The sequence below is a fragment of the Callorhinchus milii genome, unplaced genomic scaffold (genome assembly GCF_018977255.1).
Source record: "Callorhinchus milii isolate IMCB2004 unplaced genomic scaffold, IMCB_Cmil_1.0 Scaffold3, whole genome shotgun sequence".
Taxonomy (NCBI): Eukaryota; Metazoa; Chordata; class Chondrichthyes; order Chimaeriformes; family Callorhinchidae; genus Callorhinchus; species Callorhinchus milii.
In genome coordinates this window covers 33,699,232-33,722,353 of record NW_024704744.1, presented here as the reverse complement: position 1 = coordinate 33,722,353, position 23,122 = coordinate 33,699,232, and the positions used below count along the sequence as shown (strand labels likewise).

Genomic DNA, 23,122 nt, shown 5'->3' with positions numbered 1-23,122 from the left:
ATGCTTAACTGAACTTTCAGAGCAACCTTTTAAAGTTAACTTTCATAGAAAAGAACTACAAATAATAGTAACCATTGCATTAGATATAGCGCCTTATCACGTCATAAAACGACTCAAAGCGCTTCAAAGAATATATTGTAAAGTGGATTGACTTGTGTATTTTGTTTGAGAAACATGGCAGACAATTGCACATAGCAGTGTCCCTCAAACAGTCGTGGATTGAGTATGATTTAAGAACATTTAGGTAAATTTGAGAAATCAAAGCTTTTTCTTGGATGTGTGTGAATAGTGAATAAATTTACACAAGACAGCAGGAGCATGTGAGCTATACAGATCAGTCTAAAATTAAAGCTAAAATTAAAACTAATTATAACTAATTGTACAAATCTCTGGAATATTTTAGCTCAGTGAAGCATTGAAGACAGACTTTGAGAAATGCGACTATTTGTAAGGAGTCAGGAAACACACACACAAAGGAGCTGTTCATTGGATCCTAATGTATTGAACTACAGAGTGCTAGGAGGTGGTTTCATCCTGAAATTCTGCATGGAGTGAAATTCATAAAAACATCTTGCCAAAAGGTAGAAAGTTAAATTTTAATTACAGAGCTAACGTGTAGGCAAGCAAGTTTTAGGGCAACACCACTATAATACCTGCAGTTTTCTTTTATTAAAAACACTGCAGCCTCAAGAGAATGCATTTTGTTCAACTTTAAAGATTTAGATACACAATTTTGTTCTACTGTTTGCTCCCTTCTCGACCTATGAAGCACGATGAAAAATATATGTTTGCTCGAATACCATTTATATTTCATGTTGATCTATTGAACATTAAATAATAATAACCCTTACATCTGATATAATATAATCCTTGCATTTGATATAGCGTCTTGTCATGTCTTCGAGACGTCCAGAAGCACTTCACAGAATACACTGTAAAGTGAATTGACTGTATATTTTGTGGGTGAAAAGCGGCACACAGCAGTGTCCCACAAACAGTCGTGGATTGAGTGACCAAATTATCATTATTTATTTATTTTTTGGAAGGGATTATTACCCCAGGAAAAGCAATCTGCCAATCAACTAAAAACCGGGTTCCTACTTACTGCTAGGTGAACAGAGGCGTGTGGAGTAAGGAAACTTGTCCAGCGTTTCGCCCTGCCGGGAATCGAACCCATGTCCTTTTGCTTGCGCAGCGAGTTCTCTAAACGCTAAGCTGCAGGACTCCACCTAGATATAGCACCTTTCATGTAGCACCCCCACAAAGATATACACCTTTCATGTAGAGAGGATGTCCCAAAATGCTTCACAGGATTTACTGTAAAGTGCAGTGCCCCTGTGTATTTTGTTGGTGAATGTTTTGACTAAAAACAATTAATAGCATGCTAAGCCATTTAGTAATTTGTGTTTAAAATCGTTGCCCTTATTTATTTGCTCATTCTAAGATTAATTGTTCCAGCCTTCAATTACACTGCATTTTACACGAAAAATAATAAATCAATCAGACTAAAACCATCTTAGAGGAATATTAAGATAGAAAACCATGTTAATGAATAATGAAAGCATCCTAGCTATTTTCAGGAAGAAAAGCTATTTAGCTCGATAATATCTTTTTCTTACTGGCTTAACGTAATTGATGTTAAAATAATAAATCTGCATTAAAAATAATTGTAATGCTTTTCAGTGCTCCAATCATCACGCCTTCTCTTTTAGCTAGAAAGTCTAGATAGCAGACTAACGGGAAACTATCAATGCTGTTCAACTGGAGTCACTTAATACAATAGATTGCCAATTGGGTCAGCCATCAATTCCAAATACAGATTTTTTGTTGTAAATCATCCCAGCTACACACAATTTTGGCTGCTCCCCCAATGACATTAAAATTAAGATTTATTATATATTCATATGAACATAGAAAATTTTTCTGAAATGAATTCCTACGACCAGAGCATTTATGCTTCACTGAACTTTTCAACGAACTCCATCAATCTGACATGATTGCAGACAGAACTTTTGTTTAACTTTTTAAAAATAGTTTTAATAATAATAGTAATAATCCTTGCATTTGATATAGCAGCTTTTCACGTAGTTGAGATGTCTCAAACATAGACTATATTGTAAAGTGGATTGTCTGTGTATTTTGTGAGTGAAGATAGCTACCAATTTTAAGACAACTACCCATTCAATCATCCTGTTAGAAAAATTTAATAAGAATTTGAATAAGCACATTCTGCTCAACATGCACACATGAAGCCCTTATCCAAGTGTTAGATTTCCTTTTTAAATATGCCAATGTAAATTCTTTCACTTACCTTAAGAAAAATCTGGAGATCCTGAGTCTGCATGTGGTGAAGAATCTCTTGCTGCAAGTGCTTCAGCACAGCTATGCACATATAGACTTGATAGTCTGGGCCCAAGATAATACAGATAGCAATGTAGTGACAAATCTCAGTCCAGTCTAAATAGTTCCAGAAGCATTGAGCCAACCATTGTTGACAGATCTATGTTTTAAAAAATATATAAAATACAGTATTACATATTTTTACTTAGCTAAAGTGAAACATTGAACAATGAATAATGCAAGACATCATATTGTCAAATTAAACCAACAGATGTATTCATTATAGGATATTTCTAAATAATAAAGAGCTTAATTAAACTTGCAAAAATGTTCTTTCTGCTTTAAATACTATTTGGGATTACAAATGTTTATGCAAAGTTTACATTCCATTCCAAAGTACTTATAACCTGAAGCCTCAGACAATCGGATCCATATTCCAATATTCTCAACAGGATTTGTAGACAGCATTTCCTGAATGTGAATCAGACAACCCTCAGAATTCCACTCAGGAGTAGATCTCCTTCTGGGCACCAGGAGACTTCTTTTGCCACATTCCGGCTTCAAAGAAATCAAAATGGAGATTGGCGTTCAAGTTGAGTTTAGACGTCAGAGTAGAAGAAGAATGTGTTATATATAATTAGTTTTGACTTCACTTTATTGGCTGTAAACCTGGCTACACTGGCTGCAAAAATAGTTTAAAGTGGCTATAGTTTTCTAGTCTATTGTCTTCCAAATTCAATGTGTTTGGTATCATTGCAAAATGTCTCATCTTCAAAGGCTTATTAAGGAACAATATATTTTGGAAACTCTACATACTGGGTCTGAGAGAGATAGAAGAAATATATTTCAAGAGAATTCCCTAAGTTATCAGAGGCCTTTGGGGAGTCCAGACAGCCCAGACATAAAAATATTTAGGTTACAGAATTTAAATGGAAATCAAAACCTTTCTACAAGCTTTGTGGATATTTTTGAAAGGCTTATTCAGATTCTTTTTAACTCTTTTAGCTCTTAGCATTTGTACTTCGGTGTCACTTATTTCTAGCTGTGTACGGTTTAATCTCTTCACACAGTATTTTCGATCAACTGGCTAAAGCTTGAAGAGCATAATACTTCAGTCCTTTCAAATAGAGTGATGGATGTATCTAAGAACTAAATCGTATTGTAATAAGTATCAAGGATTTTGTTTTCAGATCATGTTAAAGGCCATTACATGGAAAGGTTACATTCCCAAAAAGCCTGCATTTCTAGTTCACAAGGTAGTCTGTTCAAGTAAATTCTATGCAAACCTTAATCTAAGAAAGTATTCACAAATTGTAGCATGTTATCAAATGCACAGCTAAGGAAAATGAACAAGAAAAGCTATATTCTTTGTTTCCTAAGATCTCCCCATGGTTCAGAGCGATGGCACGGACGAGCGTGTTTCGTCCTCAATGACATATTCTATGAATGGATTCCCTAGGAAAAAATTTAAATGCTCAATCCATAGAACTCCTTTGGACCTAGCTGGCCTTCGACGATTCTCCTACCACCCTGCCCTCCACCCCTACTGATCCCAAGCCCCAGCTTGGGTCCAAATCCCTGACTGTCCAGCCACTTGGGACGTCCTCCCAATGTGAAAAGTGCTTTCCAAATGTAATTTGTTGTTGTTAGGTTCAGAACTACTCCCTGCTGGACTATAATAAAGGCCATTAGGTCAGGAACCTTCAAAGATTTCCTCTTGTATTTCATAATTTTGAAACTTATGAAAGGACTTTAGCCAACTTAGGACTTCAGAAAGCAAACTATTTCTAAAGAAAAACCTCAATAATGGTGACTCTTCCATAGATTATCGAGGTGTCGCATCCGTTTGACAAACATACAGATACTGGTTTCAAAGACTTGTACATGAGATTTAATGATCAAGAGAATACCGTTCTAAAATATTGATGGCTGGCTTCATAGTCACAAAGGGTGCTCAACAAATGCAAACAACATTAAATTATATAGTTCCCTGCAAGTAGGATAACATCTCTGAGAGCTTGATAAAGATAGGGTCAGACATCCAGCAAGGCAGAAGGGGAGGGGGGGAAGATGACTACTGGCGTAATCAAAAATCTAGGGTTTTAAGTGGGATTTAAAAAGATATAGATCTATTCCAACTGAAAAGCTCGATATATGAACCCCCTGACCAATTTCTGTGAAACGTTAAGCAATGGATTCTGAGACTTATAATAATAATAATAATCCTTGCATATGATATAGTGCTTTTCACATCTTCTAGACTTCTCAGCAGCCTAAATTTTGTGATACTTTGGAAGAACTCCCAGGTTCCAAACTGGCTCTTCCAAGAGCTCCCTTTGTGCAGGATAAGTTTCCTTACATAAAACTCCTCATGTAGTCCTTACAGCTGAATCTTCTCTTGCAAAGAGATGATTGTTATCCTGAGTTCAAGAAATCAAAGATTTCTTATTCAAGAAATCTTTGATGTCCCAAAATGTTCTTGCAAAAAACAAGTGTGCTTGGCGAACTGCACTAACGCTCTTAGCCTATTGGGAAGCTACTTGTTTTGTTGAATATATATTTTTTAATGGATTGAGTGGTAGGAAGAGATAATCAAGGTAAAGCAAGATATTCAAATATTACATCAGACCCAGTAAATTCTAAATTAGTATGAATAAAGGCAATACAAAATAATTAGCAATTTGCTTAACCACCAGTTCAGGGTGAATAGAAAGAGAACTGTGCAGGCAAGTAAGAGGATATAGAAAATCTTAATGTGATAATCTTCAATAGTTTTTCCCTTATTTAATATAATGCCTTTAACTTCAGGAAATATCTCAAAGCTCTTCATAGCATATACTATAAAATGGAGCGTCTGTGTGTTTTTGTGGGCGAACATGAAGCTTTCAATGACCCAAAGGGCAACAGCTAGATCAGGAAAACTGGAGGAATGGGTGAAGGTAGCTCTATCAATTTTATAGAAATTCTCAGTAACTTCACTGTAATATAACGTGTGAAGTAAAGTATTAAGGTTGATACTTCAGATAGATTTAATATTTATCAGCCTCCCAGGATTAGTTAATAACGTACAAATATGAAGACTGCAGTTCCAGTGGTTATTGTACAAATAGATTTGATATTGCAATAAAGAAAAAACAATAAAGACAAATATCCAAACTAGCAATACTGCCATGAAATAATTTAGAAGAGCATATTTTAGAGCTATGAGAAGAACCTGAGGGAGCAACAAGTCAAAGCAGAACTAGAAAACAAAAGAAGAGAAAATGGAATTCTATTAATACAAGCATGAAGGGTTACAAAGTACAGAGCCAAAAAGGCAAATCATAGCAAAGTATATGTCTGTCGTTGAACAAGGAAATCATAACAAACCTGAAATACAAGTAGAATTATGTCAAACATTACAAGGAAACAAACAGACTTGGATTCATACAGACATCAATTTAACTGAAATCACTATTGATCGAGGAAGAAAGACTATCGCTCAAGGAAGGAAGGGAACAAAGAGGCAGATGCGGATAATAATAATAACCTTGAATTTGCTAAAGTGCCTTATCACATCGTTGAGATGTCGCAAAGCGCTTCACAGAATATACTGTAAAGTGAATTGACTGTGTATTTTGTAGGTGAAATATAGTCGTAAGAGGGATCTAAAAATGTTTTAACACAAATAGAAGACAGATAAGATTATTGCATTAAGGGATACACTGTGTAGATATTAAAAAGATCGGAAAATTACAAATATGTGAAATCACTTTGTCACAATGAAGAGGGTAGACAAATTCTAGAGTCAGTTATTTTGGCTCAGGAATCTGCAACATATACAGGGGTCATTAAAGCATGTATTGTAAAAAAGCTGCTTTCAATACTGGGGAGGACAATTCCTACAGTGGATAACGTAATATTTTATTCAATGGTAAGCCTATTCTAGAACCTTATCCTGATGTCATTATTGGGATAGGAAGTTGCTTTGGAAATCACAGTTGCTTTGTAAAATATTCAGGTGAAAGGGAAGGGAGAGAAAATATGGGTGCTGTCTAGTTCTTGCCAGACAGGGAATAATGATACTTTTCCTATCCACGGGATAGCATTGATTATAGTAACAGAAAAATTCACGTACAAACAAATACTAGTTGGCTAGATTTAAAAAATAAGTTGTAATCATAGTTAGTATCCTGAGGATTAAGGAAAAAAGGAATGCAACAAAATATAAATAAAAAATAATCAAAATACTTCAGTGGTGTCAGATGTACAGCAGTAATGCACAATTAAATACAACTTGAATCTATATAGTGTCCTTCATGCAGGTTGCATCTCGGAGCGGACTGACCCCGAGCTAGAAAGAGGGGGGAAGTGAACAAAGCACGGACAAAGATATAAAGTAATGCTAGACTTCAAAGCAAAATGTTCTGTTATGTTGCATTTTAAGTCAATAGATACTCCCATTATAATATTAATATAATTTTAAATTTTTTTTTGAAAAAAATCACAATTTAGCTTTTTAACAATAGATTCCTCCAATAAAAACTGTTCATAACATTGCATGAGACCAATGCATTTGCCTTCCTTCCCCAAATCATGATACAACATAGAAACATAGGAATAGGAGAAGGCCGTTCAGCCCTTCAAGCCTGTTCCACCATTTCATTAGATCATTGCTGATCTGTACCTCAACTAATACTTCAATTTCAATTTCCCGCTTTCTCCCTATATCCCTTAATACCCTGACATACCAAAAATCTATCAACTTCACTCTTGGATCAGCATCACACCCTTTTGGGGAGAGAATTCCAGATTTCTAGCACCCTTTGAGTGAAAAAATGCTTCCTGATTTCACTCTTAATTGACCTTCTAAGATGAACATGTTCCGGGTATTGTTTTCAATTTCAAACCATCCACTTTAAAAAAAATACTAAAATTATTATTATGGAAGAGGAAAGAGAATTTAATTGAAAAATCTGAGTATTGTTTAAAGTGTTTTAGATATTCAGGGCTTTTATTGATAGAATTACTAGCTCTCAGTTCAGACATCATGTAACTTTCTCCCGTATTACTTTTTAATTTGATATTGATTAAGTAGCTAAGGGTTGGCAGAAATATGTAGAGAATGTATTTAACTCTGCAAATGACAATAGTTTTGCAGCCAGACAAAAGTATGAATCAATAACAGTATTTCAATAAAATACGGATTATCTAGAATGGTTAAATGTAATATATGAAAATTAGACTTTCTAAATGTAGGAAAGAATAAAGGTTATATTATTAGAGCACATTTCCACGTTTAGCATAACCACTGTATTCACATTGTTTGGCTCTCTCAGCATTTCCATTTAGGATTCTATAATTGTTAGCTGTCTGTATCTACGATATCTTAAAATAAACCTCTTGAAATGTAAGCAGTTTTTCTCCATACAGTGTTCCAATCTTTGTTCTCTTCTATTACGAAAAAACTGTGATTCAGGAAATAAGCAAAAACTTTCTGATTGGGTCCACAGACCATGCATTGTGGAAAAGAGACATTATGATACAGTTTGGATGAAAATAATATTCAGTGTGTCAACACAAGTGTAACATTTTTAAATGAAAAAAGTCTACATTTAGAACACAATTAGATTTTCTATGACATACCAGAATTGCCAAATATAATAATTGTTATACTTCTTAAATGTTTTTTTATGAAAATGGCTGTAGAAAATGTACACAGAAAACATACAATTTTGAAGGGTCAAATAAAATGTAAAGAGCAAGTGTAGAAATTTACTACTCCAATAATATACCATTTATTTTACCTGTGTTTTTAAAAATGTTATTATACTGAGAAATAACATTGAATCTAATGATTTTTAGACGTTGTAGGGTCCTAGCTCAACTGTCAAATCATCATGAAATGGGTTAGATCTCAGTGTGACTTAGGGTCTTGATGTGACTACAATTTTACTCATTGAATTTGTGCCATTAATGCTCCAAGACTCATGCGGTGCGGGGATGGGGGGTGACGGGACACAAAGCTGCAGAGTAGTTTGGAAGTGTGTGTGTGGGGGGGAAGGAGACTCGAGCCTGCACTGGTGGAAGATGAGGGAGATCTGGGGGATGCCCTTCGTTTTGAACTGGAGATGTTCAGTCCCAAGTCTGTTGAATATTTTTATCATCTTCTTTATTGTTCATAAGATCTAGCTAATTTGTTACTGGATCTTGGGATGTACTTCTTACTCAGTTCCATTCTTATTTGTGAATGTGCATAGTTGTTTGTATTGTAAAAAAAATTAAAAACAAGGTTAGACAAAGGATTAACTTTAGTCACTACCACAAAGTTCTTCAGTTACATACAGTTTGTACTCATAAACACATCACCTGGGAAGGAGTGAACCCTGACATGCGGAATGCTGAGAAGACAAGTGGCACCTCGGCCTTCAGTAACATCTCAATGTAGTGACTTGTGCAGGAATATACGGGGTGGATAGCAGACTCTGCAATCTCCACAGGAAGATGCATCTGCCAAGGTGACAGCAAAATAAAACACATACGTGAGCAGACTTTGAAGACAAATAGATACAAATTTTAGTTTCAAAACATAGAGCGTGTCTTCTGCACAATTCATAGTATCCATCATGCACTTATATATCTTGGATTAATTTTCATATTCTGTAGTAATTGCATAACACATTATGAAATCTCAAATAGCATCCATTGTCTTAATTCAGCATAAAGTTCCTAAGCATTCAAAAAAATTGCGTAGTCCATTCTCCATATTCATTACTCTCTATAAAATTGTGAAATCTAAACTCTTCACCGTTCTGTTGCTATTTGTAGTTTGAAACAATGTTGAAAATATCACAGTCTTAAGAGTTAGGTTTATCGATACCCTTTAAACCTTGCATGTATCAATACTTCCTTTTGCTTTTACAGTGTAATATCTCCTCAAAACTAAGGTGCAAAATTTCAACTGATCTGTCTTTCACTGATTCTGTCCAATGCCAAGAGCTTCCTACTGTATTCCAACAATCAAAATTGTACACATTACTCCAGGCGGGCCCAACCAGTGCTAAGTACAAGACCTGCATCAAATCCTAATTAAGTCGATCCCTTTTAGTTTATAGCCGCTGAGATCCAATTTCCCACTTTATTTTCTAAACATACTGCGTCAAAGTCTTCAGTGACAATAGCTTTTATACACAGTCCCAAATTGCTCTCCCATGTTTTGCACTGTTGTCTTGAACTTAGTACTATTTAGCTATACTTTAGCTTATATGTTACTACTCATTCTCCTTCCCAATCTCATTACTCTGTATATTTCCATATTAAAAACCATTTGTCACTTGCCAGCCCATACTCCCATAGACATGCATTTTTATTCACAAATTTTAAATGTTTCAAAGATTGCCTATTAGATTCCCTTTCGATCTTAGGATTTATATATAAAATTGCTCATCCATTTCAGCTGTGCTGATACCTCGCTCTTCACCAATTTTTTTTAAAACTTGTAAACCGATGATCCCAACTGGACACATGATGTAAAATCTGGGTGGGGAACGTGAAGCAAGGCATGGTTTTCTCCGTTCATCCAACACTGGCCTGTTTTATGACCGCAGCCCAATTTAGGAACATAGAAACAGGAGTGGGCTATTCAGCTCCTCAAGCCTGTTCCACCATTCTATTAGATCGTGGCTGATTTGTACCTCAACTCCCGATCTGCCCACCGATGTGGGGGGGAGCCTTCAGCCACTAATCCCTCACCCCGGAAATCCATCCCATCATCTCTCCGTCACACCCCCTCGCTCCCTACTTTTAAAGCCTACCTAAAGACCACCTCTTTCACTATGCTTCTGATGATCTTCGCCCCAACATCCTCTTGTCCCCAGTTCAGGTGCCAGCCAGCTATGTCAAGTAATTTAAGGCATCCTCCTGATGTGAAAGGTGTTCTATATATGTAAATTTTATTGTATAGTATGTTCCATAGAAACAGCATTACTCATCAGCATTGATGAATACTACAATAAATTTGTGATCTTTTTCTGTTCCTACTTAACATCGTATGCCTTCCCTTCCGTCTTGGAACAGCCCCTGCCTTTCAAAACTCTAATCTCACTCTGCATGGGCATGAACCACAGTGACTGTCTGAAGATAATAAAACTCTGTGAAAACGCTCATGGAAATAAACAAATATGTCAGGGCTGATTGTATTTCTTTAGAATATAATAATGCCGTGTTTCAAAGGATAAGCTAAGCCTTTTATATACTACAATGGAACACTGTATAAGAAAATAAGATGGACAGCCTCAAGTCTTCCAAATTTTACAGCCAATAAATAACATGATGGACGATCACTGCAGTACTGCTATCCCATCCTGTCATGCCGTTAAATGACATTTTGATGAATAAACCCTTTGAGAACAACAGCGACATTTCTACAAAAAAATTCTCACACTTTACTAGATATAGAGACTTATAGCCATGCTTTATTCTGTCCTATACAGTTTAACACTGTGCTTATCAAAATATATTTTGGGAGAAATTCCACCTGGGTCTACATTTTCTCAATTCATCATTCAGTATTTTAGAAAATCCAGAAAGTGAACAAATTCTTAAACACACCCTTAATTTTGAAACCGGCTTTCTTTAAGTTCTTTTGAAAATTGCAGGAAAAATAAGTTTGCACAGAACTGAATTCACCAATTTCTCCCATGTATTGGATATTTCTTAAGAGTGATCATCATTATTATAGACTCCAATTCAAAATGATGAACACTATCAATTCTAGGGAAAGAGTACCTAAACGATAAGGTTTCCATATCCAGAAGAGAAAACTGAGATTTCAGAAAGACCGCAACAGATTTTCAAGAAGAAATAGCACTTTACCTTAACACAGCATATATAAACTAATTAACACTTGATAGACAACAATGTTTCTTAAAATGCAACTTACACTGCAATTTGTATAAAAAGGTTGAATGCATGAGGAAGAATTAAAATGGATTTCCAAGTTGCATAGGAGGCCAATTTTTTCTACTTTTGTAATTACTACTTAAACAAATAAAACAGATATCCCGTCTCTTTAACATTTCCCTGTGGTATATAATAAAACACAACTCATGGTTAAAACACATACTACTTCATAAAAACTTACAGAAGCATGCAGGCGGGGCAGCCAGAGGAATGCTGAGGTGAGAAGGTTTGAGAATTGTTGCAGAAATTTTAAAGCTTTCTCTATGTCCCCTGACATTATTAGAAATGCTGTGGATGCAAACCAGTCATGCCCAACATAAGCTCCCTGTAGACAGCCTGTAAGCTACAGTCAAGAAAATGTGACAGCATAAATCAATTTTTTAAAACGTATTTTTGCTGTTATGTTACTTTGCTGGATTTGATCTTATGTCTCTCATCTCCAGAAGTGCAGACCAACTGCTCATTACATAGTTCCTGCATAATTCATATTTTTTTACATAATGCTGTGTGGTTAGTAGACTAGGTGAAATACCCATCAAATGTATACGTGTATACAAATAACTGTTTTTTCTTAAGGCTTGTATTTCAATTAAATTTACAATATTGTGATAGTACTGCATTTGAAAGGAGATGAGAACTTGGTAGAGTGGAACAGCACATTGAAGCTCCAACATACCAAACTATCAAGTAGGAGGGCATTGGTTATCACTTGAAATTTCTGACCGCAACCATGTCACTGGAAAAAGATGTCAACTGGAAAGGTGTAACCTGTCTTAATCTATCAACCAATGTAGAACACCACTGGCACAATCCATGTCACCTGGCTGTCCTCTCTAGACTACTGTCAGTACATGGCCCAGAGAGAAAATAACAAGCTTGTATCCTAACATAATAAAGTAAAGAAAAAAGATATTGAGCTTCCACCTTTGAGTCTACATTGTCACTATAGCAATGCTGTTTGGTAGAGGAATGTAAGCAATTAGATTTTTGGACATAAAGATGTAAATTATACCAAGGGCTTCTGGTTTCAGGGTTTAAACATGTATTTTTCAGGGTTTCTTTATTTTTTTTTAGCAATTTTTGAGTTCTAAATAAAGGGGTATTTCAGGCCTCTCACTTGTAATGAGAAGATTCAGACAAGCACAGAAGGGAGAGGCGGAAAGCGAGAGTAATGCATGTGTAGCTGGCATTAGGATAGGTAACCATTTAAGGTATTGTTCTGGTGATTATTGGATAAAAACACACACACACTAAAGCCGAAGGGCAAGAAAAGTTCCTCAGTCTAGTTCTTAATCTACATCAAAAGAGTATTTTAATTATTTATGGGATTTGTCTACACTGGATGAAGTTCAAGTGACTATTTTTGGCATGTGAAACATCAGTTGTTCTAGGCACCAAGCAATCAGTAACTTTAAATCATTTAAGGACTGAATTAAATATCTGTTCCTTGACCTTAATGAAGATCTGTATGCCCACATTTCAGTTCTTTTCAGACTGAAATACTCAAGACTTATTGCAAGTCATGTTAAAACCATCTTTTACTTATAACAACATGCAATTGGAATACCCAGCCTGGAAGTTATATAGGGTAGAATGTTGTCACTTGGGTGCAATTAGTTGTTCAAACGTAAGGATTATTAAGGGTATATATTTTCCCTTTCATGTAGGGAAATGCCTAGAAGGGCTTCACAGAGATGGAGTGAGGGCCTGATCAGGGTACAAGATAGATGGGGGAGGAGGTAGGTGATCGAAAACCAGGTCAATGAGGAAGGTTTTAAGAAAAGTTTTGAAAGCAGGGAACCAGCCAGAGGAATTTAGGGAGAGAATTCTAGAGAATGGGACAAAGTTGCTGAAAGCTTGTCTGCCAATGTTGTGGTGGTGTAGGCAGGCCTGAGTTAGCAGGCTGGGCAGGGGAGGAGCACTACAGGAAAGCATGTAGGCTGAGGGAGGGGGTGAGGGGGAGGAGAGGCTAGGAGGAGAGGCTCGGAGGCATTTAAAAGCAGGAATAAAGCCCCTGAAGTCGATCCACTGGGGAAAAGAGAGCCAGTGGAGCTTGACGAGGAAGGAAGTGATTGGTTCATGGCACGTGTAGGAAAGGATATTGGTCATGCAATTCGGAATAAATCAAGAGTTTGTGGAGGCTTGAGCTAAGATGACTGAGGAGGAGGCTATTGGAGAAATCAAGTTTGGAGATGTCAAAGGTATATTCTCTCTCCCATGGTAGATTTTTAAAATGTCACACACGTTCTGCGTGCCATATCTCACTGACTGTGGTGAATAAAGAACATCTTTTCAGAATAGTATCTAACACTAAATCACTGTTGAGAGAACATGGCATAAATCATTGAAAGCTCATTTGAAAATGTTTCATTGTGCCCTCTTTAAATGCATCAGAGGCCTGAAATTCCACCTGGTTTTAGCCTGAAAGACTTTTTTTACCTTCAAATTTAATATCATGCAGAATTGTAGAATTTTTAAAAATGTATTTATTTATATATAAGAACTGTGGAGGAAATTTATTTTTAAACCAAGAAAGTGCATGCAGCCCTCTAGAAAAATATGGGACAGAGGAAAAAAAGGTTAAAGTGACATGCTTCTTACTTAGTGAGGTGTGTTATTCTTAGCAACCTGAATTAACCCTTAATGCACAAAACTTGTTGATTGAACTTTATCCATTGTAAAAAAAACATATAAAAATGCACTTTGTTGTGTGGAGTCCTGTAGCTTAGTAGTTAAAGCAATCGCCTCGCAAGTGAGAGGACTGGGTTTGATTCCCGGCAAGGTGAAGCGTTGGGCAAGTTTCCTTACTCCACACACCTCTGTTTACCGAGCAGTAAGTGGGAACACGGTTGTTAGTCGATTGGTGGATCGCTTTTCTGGGGGTAATAATTCCTTTAAAAACAGCATTTGGTCACTTAACCCATAACTGTTTGTGGGACACTGCTGTGCGCAATTATCTGCTGCATTTCGCCCACAAAACATACAGTCAATTCACTTTACAGTATATTCTGTGAAGTGCTTTGAGAAGTCTAGAAGACGTGAAAAGGCGTTATATCAAATGCAAGAATTATTAATATTATGAATAAGAACCATAAAGGCAGTTTTTATTCAAAAGGTAAAAATCTATTTTTTTTGAGTATCTTTGGGCTCTGTTTTTTCTGCCAACAAACAGGAGAAAACTGGGAGTGGGGGTGCTGCGGGGAAGTGAAACACAAAAAAATCCTTTAGTAAAAAAAATTGTTAATTATTTTGGAACTTTCACTTAACAGCGGATACAAAGTGATGCATGCGTAATGCCACAATTGGCTTACCTGCATGCGCAGGATATTGTGACCACATTAGCAGAAGCGGTAGTCTTGGTAAATCTGCAGTGTGGTGTGTTTCAGAATGTACGCGCACTATCACAAATGCAGAAATAATCTCCAATTTCTTTTAAAATAAAGTTTTGGTGAATATTGCTTCTCACCTATTAATTTTCACAAAAAAGTGGGTATTTATTCATGAGCTAGTCAGCAACGTAAAGAAAACTTTACATGTGATGTGATTGGAAGTTGTTTATTGTTTAGTGAACCTAGTGAACAAAATTAATCTGATTGCTACTTTACTCAACAAGCCTATTTACTCCATACTATGCCTCAGGGATCAACACAAAGATGTTTGAAGCATCATCTTGAACTACTCTGATTAAATGTTGTCAAAACAGCAATTAAAAATAATGCTACTGGGAAATGAACTGGTATCTAAGAGTTGAAGGCAGAGTTTTGAGAATAATACAGAAACAACCCAGTAATGCACACATAATATATAATAATGGAAAGAGAAATAGAGTATGGTCTTAAATAGACAGTATTTTAAATATTGTAACTATCTAACCACATGCAAGGATACAAAGGGAAGATCTTATTGCAGTTTGCTGGTGTTTCAGAAACATCTCACAATGCTTCAGGAAAATTTCAAGTTCTTGGTCAGAATTGTTCTTCAGTAAACCAAGATATCTTCCGTATCTGGAACACAGAGATGTGGAACAAAAACCCAGTGAAGTTATTACAACAATTTCTGAGAAAATGAGAATGCAATCTTCCCAACTCCCTCCTAACCTCCGACTTGTGATTCAAGCCCCACATCAGAACATTACGTAGCTCATAATCTAGGATGACTCCAATGCAATGCTGGGGGAGTGCTGCATTGTTGGAGGTGCTGCGAAAGAGATGTTAAATGGAGACTCTAAACACTACATGGCACTATTCAAAAAGAGAAGGGAGTTTCTTCAGTGTCCTGGCCAATAATCTTGCAGATAAAGCTGGTCACTCATTTCAAGGCTACTTGTGAGACATATTGTGTACAAATTGTCTGCCACTTTTGCCTACGAATACAGTCTCTACACTTTACATTAAATCCCGCAAAGTGCTTGGTGATTTATCAATGGGATGATGAGGTGCTATATTAAATGCAAGGATTATTATTAAATTATTATTATCCTAATCAGGTTTAAACTCTGTAAATGTCTCCAGTGCCTTGGGACGTCCTCCCGACGTGAAAGACACTGTACAAATGTAACGTTGTTGTTGTAAATTCTCTTCAAGACAATAAACAAAGTCACTATACAAGTGAACGTTGTTGAAGTAGTTTCTTTTCTCAAACTATATTATTTTAAAATTAAAATATACCAGTTCAGTTTGCAATAAAAATCAGTACCTGCAGGTTAGAGGTATGAAATCAGTATTGCTGCTTAGAGTCATTTTTCATTAACACAAAGGTTTTTTCCTAAATTGTCAGTTGTAGGGTTATCCTCCTTGGGGGGAGGTAAGCAGGGTCTCCTTGGAGCTGAACTGGCTCTAAGGTGACATGCTTGGCAACAGAATGTCGCAATCGAGCCAGTCCTCTGTGACGGTCTCAGTAATCCGGTTCCTGAGCCAGGCGGATCCGAAGTATTCCAGGCATTGATGAAGATGACCTCATTGCCAGGACCTGGAAAGGCAGACCAGTCACTGGGGGCAGGGAGTCATCCCACTCAACTCCTGTTAAATCTGCAAGCCAAAGCCCTAACGGGTGGTCCTAGCTGGATAAGCAGCAGGAAAGCTTACTGGACAGCAATATCAAAGGCAAGCTATGCAGTGTTAGCTGGTTAGACTCCAGCTGTATCCCAATGCACATTCTAGAGTCCCCAAGCCTTCGCTTTTTCTAACCTGCGCCTAATACTTTCTGGATTTGGGTAAGCAGGATGGCCCCTCCAGGAAGAGAGTGTGCATTCCATTTCAACAATCTATCGCTGGGATTTCCATATGTAGGTGGGATGCATGGAATTCTCAGCTTGGTTTGGATACTCTCAAGTATGGTGATGGGTTTTACATGTGTCAGACACCTGGCTGACCCCCCAAAAATCGGTTGGAGGTTAACAAAATCTATTCAATTACGACTGCTGGTGATGATGCCAGTATATTGCAGCTTTTTTGCAATCCAGCTCGTGCCTCAGCTGAGGATTGGTAGATTACTACTGTAAAAAAATGTTAGCAGAGCTGCCTGTCTCATCAAATTCACAAGTGCTTTCATGCTTTACTTGGATAGATTGAGATTTGAGCAGTATGATTGGTGGTTGGCTGACTGTACACATAATCCTAAGAAGAGTTTCTATTCAGGCCAGTAGAAAATGGTGATCCAGGAGAAATGAAAAATGTTAAAATGATTTTGCCTTCAGCAAGAGATGTTGTGACTTGCCTCCTCCACCCCTGCTTTTAGAACATTTGAACCTTTTTTTCTATTGAAAAAGGCAATATTGCTGGCTGGAAATATTTAGTGATATTGTGTAATCGACAAGCTGCACAATGTAAAAAGTTACGCCCCCAAGTCTTTCTTTCAGTTAAAAGTGTTGAAAAGGTGTTTTTTCCAAGGCAACTCTTTACTTCACAATACATAATGGCTTTAGTGCCATCTAATGTGAGAAAAACTAATTACATCAACAGATACTATGCTTTTATTATTCTAAAGTGTGCTACAGTTTCATGTTTATCTAATCTCTTTTTGAATAATTATGATTCTAGATATATTACTGTTTTAATCTAATAGCCTACTGTCCAGAAGAAATGTTTTCCGTTGCAATGATATTATATAAACTATTATTTAAACGATTTCCAGTATTTAAAATGCACAAATACCTGATAGCAGTCTTTATTCCAACTCGCTGAATAGGGGAAAGATTGAGATTCTTGACACAGGCATCAGTGGCTATGAAATAAGAACACAACAGCAAGTTAATTTTCTATGCAATATCTGCAAAAAAATTCATATTATTATCTGCATAAGACAGAAGGCATTTTCAGGCAAAAACAAAACAGTAAAATACAAAGTGGGTTCACAGGTTCAATTAAATGTTGCCATATTGTATCAGCATTAGATTTGCTTTATAAGGTAATCAAGGTTAGGGAATTAAAAAAAAATGATGATTTACATTTGATGCAAAAGTATTACTTTACATTTTATAAAGAGAGGTCAGGGGTTAATGAGTCAATATCACAAAGAAATACATAGCATGTTTCTACCCAAGAAATATTATTTCATCCAACTGATTTGTGCTTGTGTTTGGTCATAATGCCTTCACTCCTCATCCTATCTCTAATACGTCTTTATTCCCTTCTCCCTCATGTATACATCAGGTATCCTGTCAAATATGTTGATGCGTTCTGCTTCAACCACAGCTTCCAACAGCAATTTGCACTCTCTGCTTAAAGACGTTCCTCCTAAACTTCCTTTAGATCTTATCTTGACTATGTTATATTCAGCTATCTTATATTTATGCCTCCTTTTATGGACTCAGGAACAAGTGGTAACAAACCATCAAAGTATTTTCATGAACTTAAACAACTCTATCAGGTCCCCTCTCAATTGTTCAACTGCAGACAAAAAAGCTTTATTCTTTAGAGTCCAATCTTTCTTAATAGCTGTAACCACTCATCTGTGGTAACATCTGAGTAGACGTAAGCTTTCAAAGTTTGAAAAGTCATGGAAATTCAACTTATTTTATATTCCACCTTGTGATCTTCTATTTTGACATCGGAGGTTTTTATAAAAATAAAACCTACTTATTTGGCAGCCATTTATTGTGTCTTGTACATACAAACGCTCTGAAGTACCTTTTAGTTTTGAGCACTGTTAAGACTTCAACTGAGTTATTCTTTGAGAAAAGCTCAAAGCAAAAGATAATGATTCTTCTAGCTCCACACAATTATTGAAATTCATAACCCAAACATCTAAATCTAAACAATCTGGACTGTTTAATCTAAACAACATGAGATCAATTTTCAATAATTCTGACAAAGATGAGTGGGCACTTCCACATTTTGGATAAATGGTTATTTTGATATTTATAGGTCTACTTGGTTCAATATGAAAGATGTGAAGAGCTACAGCATAGATTACGAAGCGCTTGAAAATGTATACAGTTAAAAGACCGTTAAAAAAGAAAATGTTATGTGAATGAAAATAAATGTTACAGCAGGGTATAAGCTCAAAATGTTTATTGCACAACATTTTAAAAGAGCTGGGTTTTTTTTAGGTTTAACTGACCTTTCAACACAAGCTGTTTTACAAGAACAATTCAGCAGCAGTAAAATGTTTAGCGAAGATTTACCTTTCACTGTAATCCTTGTGGATATGGTTTGTGCTGAGAATGCTGAGTTGCCTGCAAAACACTGCCTACCTTCGGGACTTTGACCTTATTGTGTAGGCTGATACTGGGAGCACTGCTTTGTTGTAGGTGCTGCCCTTTGCATGAAATGTTAAATCTAAATATTCCGTGCTTAAAACATTTCTTTTTCATTTAAAAATTTTGGCTTGTAAAGACACATGCAGGCATAGCTTAATACTCAACTATGTTTTGCTATGTCTAAGAACTTTATGCGAAAATACGTAAGTCAACATTTTTTTCAGATTTATGCATGTTGACTTTGACATGTAGTACAATAAACACAATTCTAATTATTTAATAAATCTGAAAAAAATCAATAAATGTCTGTAACGCAACCCCCTGATTTATTTATTAATTTGAATAATATTTAAGAATAGCCTAAATATTAGGAAAAATACCATCTTATTTTTTAAAAATTACGATATCTATTCATCAGTGCATAGCCTCATCTTTGTATAACATTTGATCTCATCACAGAAATGTGCCATTTTCAGGTACTTGCTCTCCCTCCTGAGCAGCAGCTATTATACAGGCTGTGGTGAGATCAATTCTGAAGTGACTTAGTGCTTCAGATCACCTGGGGATCAGTCTGGAGTCAGGGCAGAAAAAAAACACTCCTGTCTTTTACTACTGCAATATATTATTATAACCCTTTCATTTGATATAGCACCTTACCACATTGAAAAGTCTCAAAAGACTTCAGTTTTTCTACATAGTATTGTAAACTGTGCATTAATAAGAGAATGCAGTAGCCATTTTTTTGCACACAGTAATGTCCCACAAACAATCATGAAGTGAATGACCATTTTTTTTCTCATGGACTGTTGGTCAGAACACTGGGAGAAACTCCCTTCTCTTTTTGAATACAACAACAACTTGTATTTGAACACGAGTGTGAGGATCTTGAAGTCGAATAGTGCCATAGGATCTTTATAATAATAATCCTTACATTTGCAACCTCCTAAATCCCTACCAACCTGCCTGCTCCCTCCGCTCAGCTGGCTCCGGCCTGCTTCACATCCCCTGCCTCGCCCGCCCCACCATTGGCAGGCAGGCCTTCAGCCAGTCTGCCCCAACCCTCTGGAACTCCATCTATCCCGCAGTCCCTCCACCTCGCTTTGCCCCCTCCCTTGCCTCGTTCAGACCCATCTCAGGATTCTCCACTTCAACTGTGCCCTCCATCCTCCCCGATCCTGACTCCCAGCTCGGTTCTGAAACATTGACTGTCCAGCGCCTTGGGCTGTCCTCCCGATGTGAAAGGCGTTATATAAATGTAATTGTGTTATTGTTGTAGTGTTTTTCATAGCAGGCGGACAGCTCAAAGTAGTACACAGGACATACTGTGAATTGTATTGACTGCTTATTTGTAGGTGAATGTTGTAGCCGACACAGCAATGTCCCTGTATGACAAACAGTCATGAAGTGAATAACCAATTTTACTGGGCGATTATTGCCCAGGAAATCAGGAGAAAAACCTCTGGGCTTTAGTGCCCACCTGGACAGGCAAATGGGACCTTGGTTTAATGTTTCATCTGAAAGTTGGCACCAGTGACAATGAGGTGTTTCCTCTGCATCAGAGTGTCAGCTGATGCACCAGAGCCTAAAGTCCTGACACACGAAGTAAACCCAGAACTTTCTGACTCAGAGGCAACAAGGCTAACTCAGCCAGGCTGATATGACTAAAGAAAACTTCCGTTATTTTTTGTATTCAGTCAATAGCATTTTTTGCATTACTGTTATCTTCTACATAGACAAAATAAAATTTGCTGTCATAGTAGTTTTCATCTAAGGACAAAAGGCAGAAATACAATTGTAAAACTACATTTGTCTAGTATTACTGTACAGATATTGTCTTTTAGCAGTATGATTAATGTTGTTAATACAGTTATATATAAAATATGTCATGTATAAATAAGTTTCTTTGTCCAGGCTCGTGTAGCCAAATTCTTTCACACTTTTTAAAATTTGAATGTTATCAGTATTTCACAGATCCATCAATACACACACTTTGATGTAAGCAAATTATAAAAGCTTGAAAACTCTGACTTGACAAGCATACAAACCATTAAATAACAACATTAAGCCAGAGAAAAAAAAACAACCATTTCAGCACACTTCCTTACTTAAAAGTTTTCTTTCAGCACCTTTGAAAATAACAGTTGGTACCTATTTAGCTTGGACAATATATCATTCCCCACATCTCTACTTCATATCCAAGCACAGAGACAAGCATAGGTACTATTTTTTAAAGAAAGTGCTTTAGGAGAAATTCAGCACAAATCTTTGCCAAACTCAAAACAATATATTCCCTTATTTGCATTAAGGAAACCAGTAAACCTCCACCACACAGTGCACCCAATCTTTGTCACAAAATTGTAGTTGAGGACAGACCAGCTCTCAAACAAGGCTGCAAAACCAATGGCAGCCACAGGCCCAACCTCTGTAGTTGGGTGTATCACACCAATAGCCAGTCAATAATTATTGACTCCTCATCCGCACTTGACTATGTTATAATTAGCATATTACAACTCACAAATTTGACCAGAATATTTTAAAGGGTTGATATGGAATTTTTTTTGGACATCTTCTTTTAAAAACTATATAATAAAATTGATACCATGGTTTTACATAATATAAAGTATTCCAATTTAACTCACTTGGACAAAAGGTTATATTGCAATCAGCAGTCAATCAGGTGCAGTACACTGAATACAAAATAAATGCTTGTTCAGTAATTATCTGTTTAATAATAATAATCCTTGCATTTGATATAGCGCCTTATCACGTCTTCTAGACGTCTCAAAGTGCTTCACAGAATAGACTGTAAAGTGAATTGACTGTATATTTTGTGGGCAAAACGCAGCAGCCAATTGTGCACAGTAGTGTCCCACAAACAATCATGGATTGAATGGCCAATTTTTTTTGAAGGAATTATTACACCCAGTAAAGCGATCTACCAACTGAGTAGCAATCGGGTTCCTACTTACTGCTAGGTAAACAGAGGCGGGTGGAGTAAGGAAACTTGCCCAACATTTCGCCCTGACGGGAATCGAATCCAGGTCTCTCGCTTGCGAGACGAGTTCTCCAACCACTGAGCTACAGGACTCCACGGTTTACCTCAACAACCAGGGTTTGAAATGATTAATCTAAATTAATGGAACTAATATGGATTTTGTGTGAAAGGATTTGGACAGTGGCACAAAACAGTTGTATTTAGGCAGGAATGGCTACTAAGCTTTCAATCCCATCCACAGAGAAAAGGAAAATGAAAAAGTCACACTACCTGGACACTCTTCTCAGCTGGAAGCTAAGACATGTTTTGTTGGAGGCAAACTAGAGGGAGCTTTATGCTAGATAACAGAGTTCCTAAACTTCATTGTGTCTACAAGTGCTTAGCATAACTGTTAAGTGACAGATGCATTGTTAATCTTTTTAAATACAAAATTCAGCAATATCGAGCCCAGTTTCTGAGATTTATAAAAGCAATTGTAAATGGCAAAATCTGCAGGGCACAGATTTTGACTCCTGTCAGGCACCAAGAACCTCCTTTGTCTACAGTCCAGCTTTATAAGTCAAAACGTAAATTGGCATCCAAGCGGATTTCCAGAGGATGGGCCTCAGACACATTTAGGCAACATTTATTATTTATAAAACCTCAATATATGTAAAGCAAATAGAATCAATGAAACCAAAATCCTATACTCATACATTTCACAATGCAGTTCCATCTCCTCTACCTTTTTAAATATGCAAATTATCTAAAATAAATAAAATAATCTTTGCATTTGATATAGCGCCTTATAACGCATTGAGCGTCAAAAATGCTTCCTTGTAGTGGTGTAACTGTATTTTGTGGATAATCTATACACCTGCCCATGTTTGCCATACAACAGGCATTTGGTTCTCCTTTGCTTTCCCCCAGTGGTAATATGGACATCCTTATTTATTAAGTGAGAGAAGCTTGTAACTAGGGATTTCCCTCCAAATGACCAACATTAAGAGTGGAGGTCCATGCAGTAATGTGGAGTAATGATATAATAGTGCACATAGTACGATTTCACCAATCCCCTTAATACTTCTGCTACCTAAGTATCTGTCTACCTCTTTGAAACATCTGCAGATTCCACCTGTACAGTTTTCTGGGGCTGAGCATTCCATATC

At 36.6% G+C, this 23,122-nt stretch overlaps 1 protein-coding gene across 1 annotated transcript in view; it reads right to left on the bottom strand.

Annotated features, from left to right (window-relative positions):
- tbc1d32 (TBC1 domain family, member 32) overlaps positions 1-23,122 on the bottom strand; it is a 90,063-nt gene that overhangs the window by 5,316 nt on the left and 61,625 nt on the right. Inside the window, 5 exon segments of the mRNA XM_007899661.2 lie at positions 2,312-2,500; positions 8,689-8,829; positions 11,462-11,616; positions 15,169-15,284; positions 17,433-17,502. Coding sequence (XP_007897852.2) covers positions 2,312-2,500; positions 8,689-8,829; positions 11,462-11,616; positions 15,169-15,284; positions 17,433-17,502 — 671 coding nt within the window.